Below are 7,051 nucleotides of genomic sequence, written 5' to 3' on the forward strand. Positions count from 1 at the left end.
AATATATGCAACATTATTTTTAAATAATACTACATTATTATATTATATTATATTATATTATGAATGTTTTAAGTGTTCAATGAATTTTAATCGATGGAAATTAATAGTTTTTGTATAATATTAATTAAATTAAAATTTATTTTAATATTATATTTTTAATAATCAGAGCATCACATTTTATTTCTATAGCCATAGTCATCTTGGAAGTGTTCTTATACTGTGGGTTTTTAAAGTATATAAGATTAGAGAAATTAGCTGTCTGTTAGCTTCAATGCTAACAAATGAAATACAGAGCCGCCATGCTAAGCTCTGCAAGTTAGATGAGAGGATAGTAGCGCAGATACTCTGTGAAGCGCAGCGAGTTGTCAGCCGAAGACCCATTTTTGTGGAAATGGTATTCCCTTGATGATAAGCTCTGACAGATAACCAGAGGCAGAGAGGAAAATAGCACAAAGGAAATTCTACCTTCCTCTTAATCTTTCGCTTTCTCTATGCATGCCGGCGTTTACTGGATGTCACCGCTAAATATAGCTTCCATTGCCTTATTTTTATGCTCTCCACGTCCTCTCTCTCTCTCTCTCTATCTCTCTAGGTTGGAGATGAGATCCTGGAGATCAATGGGGAGAGCACCAAGGGCATGAAGCACGCCCGCGCCATTGAACTGATCAAAAACGGTGGCCGAAAAGTCCACCTGGTCCTAAGGAGGGGGGACGGCTCTGTGCCAGAATATGGTGGGTCAATCTACGAGAACATCCCCTTCTCCCCTGTCTTCACCCCTTGAGGAGTTCCCCTACGGGGGTCGGCAACACCACCACCTCTTCTTTTCTGCGCACTGGCCCTCTCCTCTGACCTCCTCCTGGGTGATGGGCCTTCCACTCGCTGCCTCTGCGCACTGGGCTAGCCTAGGGGACTCTGGGATATGTGGCTTTTGGGTGGTGGTTGTGGCACATGCTTTTCGTAATACTTCACAAGAATTAAAAACAAAACAAACAAAAAAAATGCAAAGCGAGGAAGCAGAAATATTAACGTTTCTAAAACTGGATATACGTTTATTGTTTTTCAGAGGAAAAAAATATGATAAACTCCGTCATGCCCCCCGTTGGGGCGGCATGACCATGTCAGTGAGTTGTAACATATTTATGATATTTATTGAAGGTGAATGTAAGCTACTGAGAAGGGTCTATAAGGAGATTCCATGACTACAACGCATTCTGGTATCATTAGCCGGTTTCGGTAAAAACTCACAATACTGTATTCCACATATTCACAGTTCTTTTTGCACGTTGTACATGTCAACTGCTTCTTTGCGAACTTTGCAGATGGTTCTTGAACTCCACATTCCATTATCATTTTTTTGTTTTGTTGTTGTTTCTAACGGATTGTTATCGGACGTTACATCCTTTAATTTACAGACAGAAAGCAACTCACTTATTGAGCATAATGTCAGTGCCGCATGATGTCAGTGAATATCTAAATGTCTTTTTTCCTTGTCAATTTCCATAATATTTATGGAAAATTCACGTACGAGTTTGCCACAGTTATTTTTTATGCTTTAGTTTTTTTCAGTCTTGACCATTTAAAGATGCCCATTCATGTATTTTGTCAAGTTCAGAATGTGATATAATGTGTCCTCTCCTGCACCAACATGATATCTCTGTGAGGTTGTATATTTTTATACCATTTTGTACTTGTTTTTCTCATTTTTTTCTTCCACGTCTCACCACTTTTGTTTTCTTTCTGTTTGCAATGTAAACTGCTTCATATGGTGTGTGTGTGTGTGTGTGTTTGTGCACATAAGCTTGTTATGGCATCCACATCTCACTGTCTTTGGGTTGGTTTGCTGCTGGGTGAGGATGTGTGTGTGTGTGTGTGAGTGTGTGTGAGTGTGTGCGCGTGTTTGGTTCCGGCTCTCTCTGTTACTGTTGATTTTTTTCACTCAAGGGTGGGGGCGTTTTATGGACAATCTCTATCTTTGACTAATTGATAAAATAAACACTGTTTCCATTGCAAAAGAGCATAACTCTCTCACGACTGTTGTTTAAGGGATCTAAATGCTCTGCTTCTCTCTCTTCTTTTTTTATCTATTCTTTTCTGTTGTTCTGGGCTCTTCTTTCCACCCCTAGCGATGGTTGCTCCCCAAGTCGCTGCTTGTATGAGATCTGAAAAGACAGGAGAGCCTGCTTTCTACCAAAATCAGACCACGGTTTGTAGATCCCGTGTTCCGTCTCATCACATATCCGGCAGTTTTCTGTGCTGTGGCTTCCACTCAACTGTACTGTCCCTTGCAAGTTCATTTACACAGAATGCATTGCCAGTGCTGTGGCCATTCCTGACATTGTGACCTGAATGAGTGGGTTCATTCTTGCATTTAAAGTTTGCCGACATCCCCACAGACGAGATGAAAACCTCATCAGTGAATGCAATTTGTTTTTCTTATTAGTGGGTGTTGTTTTATTTTGCTGTCATGCGGTTTTTTTTGTCAACGATTGCCACCCACCAAAGCCATTAACCGGTACAGGTAAATCTTCTTTGACTCTTTGGATCCCTGTCTATCTTCAGCATGCTAGGTTTCTCTCACAAAAAAAAAGTAGCTCAAAAGTGCTTCTACATGTAGAATGTTAGTTCTGAACTTCAGAAAAGAGTCGTGGGAACAGAAAGGTCTGTCTGCCTCAGGTTAGTTACATCCATTTTTCTAATCATATAGACATGTCTATCACAAACCAGTCCATTATGTTTGGATATTAAACTTTTGAACAGCATTTTAAAAGCATCAAATGCATGAGTTAATCATTTGCATCAGCACTAAAACTATTCTTAATTGTTGATTGAACACATTCAGTGTAGTCAGAATCAGTAAGTACGTTAACATACACAGTTAAGGCAGATTTTTGCTCAGTTATCATTTCTCTGTCCAAGTATTCATGGCAAATATTTGGAAAAAAAAGGTCACACATCACCTCTGCCTTTCTAAGCACAGTGCTAAGGCCAATTGTAGTTTGATTAACGTATAAGTATTGGGCAATAGTCACTAGACTTCACTTAAGTAGACTAGTTCTATTTCAGTTCGACATAAAAGAACTAAAAGCTGGAATACACTACACTACAAAAAAAATCTGAATAGATTTTTGAAATGCTAGGCCTCATACACTTGCAGACTTGCTGAAAATGGTTCCAAAAAAACCTGGCCATCATACACTGAATGACTGATCATGCTACCAGACTTACACGTCATTTGGAACAGAACAAACCCACGCAGAAACATGCAACTTGTTGCTGCATGTTGAAAGAGATGCATGACAAAGGAAAACAATATCTTTTAAAATTGACTCAAAACATTGAATGACATTTGATTTCCTCCGACTGGATGGAATTATAATCTGAAGCTAAAAAATCGGAGTCTGTGCCAATCATACAACATTCTGTGAAATCTGTCAAGTCCGACTGACCAAAATCCGCAGACTGGCTTTGACGTTCCTCAACAAGCGTCGACTCCTCCAGACTGCAAAAATCTGGGCGAAAGTGATGTAGTGGATTCCAGCCTTGACTGTTGTTCTAGTCTGACTGAAATCAGGCTTTTAAAGTGCATGTAAACGTACTTAATGGGGGCAAGGTAGTCTAGTCATGGCAACAGCTTAACCAATAAGAGCTTCGAAAATATAGTAATAACAAAGACAAGACACTTTCACAATTCATCACAAACATGATACTTGTTCAGCCAGTATGTGACAACTGAGTTCACCCATAATTACTCATATCTTACAGACGGCATCAGCGACGGCAACGGCCTCAGCGCCGGTGCACAAACTGTTTCGGAAGTGAACGCAGCTCCTCTCGAAAGTCGGCCCCACCCACCATCGGAGTCCAGCTATCCACCAGACCTTCACAAATCATCACGAAATGACGACAGCAGGGCACGGGAGTCGGGCCAACAGGAGCACGGCCACCGGTCAAACCACCGCCACAACAACCACAGACACCGCTCCCCTGAAAAGAAGAGCAGGAGCAAAGGGCACAGCAAGGACAGTGGAACCTCAAAGCCTCATAAGAGGAAGGGTGACAAGAAGAGGATCAGCAAAGATGACTCACACCATCACCACCACCACAGTCACAACCAGAACCACCATCACCACCGGAGGCACCGCTCCCCAGAGAGGCGCAGAGCTCGGAGCGCTGAGAACACCTTGGACAGTCGATACGACCGGAGACACGGCCGCTCACTGGATAGACGCCACCATCGCCACTCTTCTCCTCGCAGACACAGTTCACCTCAGCGCTCACCCCACCGATCCGGTTATCGCCGCAGCTCTCCTTACCACCGTAGATCCCCCTACCGTTCCCCGCAAAGATCCAGATACCAGTCTCCCTCGAGACGTCCTGCGGCTTCCTCAGATAAACCCTACAACGGTGACTTCGACAGGGGGCTGGATATGACCTTAAAAGAGCCTCCTGCTCCGAAGCCTCCATCCCGATCCGAGAGCATTCCACATTTGGCAGCGTCCCTGGACCGGCTCGATCTGGAAGACACCCTACCAAGAGAGCCGCCAAGCTACCTTGACGACCTTTCCCCCATGGAGCGAGCCTATCGCGACTCGACCCTTTTCCGCGGGGCTTCTCGAGACGGCACCTTTCCCCGCGTTCGGACACCCGACTCGGATTCAGCCTTCCAGAACTACAACTCGTTGTTGAGGGGCCGCTCCCCTGTGAGAAGTGGGGGCAGACAGGACGGATACCGTAGAGTCGAGTCTCCGGTTTCAAACTCGTACCGGACCAGGAGTCTAGGTCGAGACCTGTCTCCCATCAGAGGGTACCGTGATGAGGAGGAAGAGGAGGTCGAATCCCAGCTGAGTGATTATTATAGCACGCTCAGATCCAGTTACAGTAGAGCTAACAACAGTGTACCTGAGCCAAGGAGGAAGGCCTACAAAGAGAGCCCTAAAGACCTCAGCATTTGATGGGTCGGCTATGAAGGGCACCATTCCCAGAACCCACTGTCCACACGAGCCTTCATCCAAGGACTGCGCAGACCCTGGATACTAAATTATTGATTTGAAATCTGGTGTTTTCTCATGGTTGAACATCTTTACAACTCGCAACAGCAGAAGAATGATTTTGTTTCTTTCCATCAAAGCGTCATTTTGGTTTCTTTTATGACCCTTTTTATAAATCTGCTAGCAGTTCTACAGAGATTGACAACTATGTATAAAGAAAACGATTATGTGCCTAACAGTACCATTCTTGGTGTTTTCTTTTTTGATTTTCTTTTTTGTTGTTTTACAAAGGACAGCCTTTTGGACTACTGTCCGATTATGAAATATTCTGTTACAGAGAGCCCTCTCATGCACCAAGCAGCTCAGTCAATGTGGTGCTCAGACATATACTGTGCATGTCTTTACACTTTCAATGTCCTTTCTCTTTTATTTTCTCTCTCTTCCCCAGTGCCACTGTTTTTTAGACATTTGACCAGAGTATAGCACAAGCCTGCATTCGTTTGTATATTTTTGACAGTTTGCAGTATGTGTACATTCAGAGGTGATCATTTTAAAAGAATGAAGGGATAATGAAATAAAAACTATGATGATAATGTTCAAAAAATAAAAACAGTATATATACACATTTTGATGGTCTTTCTTATAATTCTCAAGCTTTGCACAAAAAGGAAATAGGCTAGTTAGCGGGTCAAGTGGAGGATAACTTGGACTGTGAAATTTATTCAAGATGGATGCGTGTGGGAGGTGGAGACTGTTTAACTGCACTAGGTTCTTCTCTAACACTTTGCCAACATGTCTGGAAAATAAAGAGGAGGAGAGAACAAAGACTTCTTTATCTTCTTGGCAGTTCAAAAGGTGAAGGAAGAGAGATTCAATACACTACCCACGGAGTCGACAGCGTTTTAAAAATCCAGTGAGAACTCCTTCTCTCGGGTTATCAGATGAATAAGAGACTGAGCCTTCCTCTCTGGCTTAAAGAGAATGATGTGAATGCATAAAAAGAGAAATGCATCAGGTGTACTTTGTTCTCTGCAGACTGCAGCCCTAGTAGGGATAGAGTGGTTAGGTATCAGAGAGAATTAGTATGTCCTCACTTCACAACATAACTTTAAAGGGTTAGTTCACCCCAAAATAAAAATTCTGTCATTAATTACTCACCCTCATGTCATTCAAAACCCTGTATGACTTTCTTTCTTCTGTGGAACTTGAAGATATTGGTAACCAATTTCAGTGACCATGGGCTTCCACTGTATGGACAAAAATACAAAAGAAGTCAATGAGGAAACAAACCTGTCTGATTACCAACATTCTTCAAAATATCTTCTATTATGTTCATCGTCCATCTTCGTAACACAAATTAAGATATTTTTGATGGAATCTGAGAGCTCTCTGACCCTCCATAGACAGCAACACAACTGAAATGTTCCCAGACAGAAAAGTAGCAAGGACATCGCTAAAAAAGTCCATGTGACATCAGTGGTTCAACTTCAATTTTGCGAAGCTACGAGAATACTTTTTGTGCGCAAAGAAAACAAAAATAACATAATTTATTTAACAAATCTTCTCCCCCGAGTTACGTCTTCTGCCATTTTGGAGAGTACCCAAGAACGTAATCTGCGTTGTTTACGTTAGGGCGGAAAGCGAGCGCATGAACGTAATCGGCATAATCAGCGTTGTTTACACTTAGGGTAAAGCGTGCGTATACGTTGTGATACTCTCCAAAATGGCGGAAGACAGTAACTCGGGGGAGAAGAATTGTTGAATAAAGTCGTCATTTTTGTTTTCTTTGCGCACAAAAAGTATTCTCGTAGTTTCGCAAAATTGAAGTTGAGCCACTGATGTCACATGGACTGTTTTACCGATGTCCTTGCTACGTTTCTGTCTGGGAACATTTCAGTTGCGTTGCTGTCTATGGGAGGGTCAGACAGCTCTCAGATTCCATCAAAAATATCTTAATTTGTGTTACGAAGATGAACGGAGGCCTTTGCGGGTTTGGAACGACATGAGGGTGAGTAATTAATGACAGAATTTTCATTTTGGGGTGAACTAACCCTTTAAAGAAT

At 42.4% G+C, this 7,051-nt stretch overlaps 1 protein-coding gene across 8 annotated transcripts in view; it reads left to right on the top strand.

Annotated features, from left to right (window-relative positions):
* The window catches only part of magi1b (membrane associated guanylate kinase, WW and PDZ domain containing 1b), a 140,934-nt gene extending 135,752 nt beyond the window's left edge, over nt 1-5,182 (top strand). For 6 of the 8 annotated variants that reach the window (XM_016538858.1, XM_016538864.1, XM_016538859.1 and 3 more), the window contains 2 exons: nt 593-731; nt 3,763-5,182. In XM_016538858.1, the coding sequence (XP_016394344.1) occupies nt 593-731; nt 3,763-4,952 (1,329 nt within the window). In that variant the 3' untranslated portion in view covers nt 4,953-5,182. Of the gene's footprint in view, nt 1-592; nt 1,692-3,762 lie in introns of those variants that run through there. The other 2 variants (XM_016538863.1, XM_016538866.1) reach the window with 2 other exon arrangements.
* Nucleotides 5,183-7,051: the final 1,869 nt, after the last annotated feature.

This window comes from Sinocyclocheilus rhinocerous, unplaced genomic scaffold (assembly GCF_001515625.1).
Source record: "Sinocyclocheilus rhinocerous isolate Xijiao unplaced genomic scaffold, SAMN03320098_v1.1 scaffold757, whole genome shotgun sequence".
NCBI lineage: Eukaryota > Metazoa > Chordata > Actinopteri > Cypriniformes > Cyprinidae > Sinocyclocheilus > Sinocyclocheilus rhinocerous.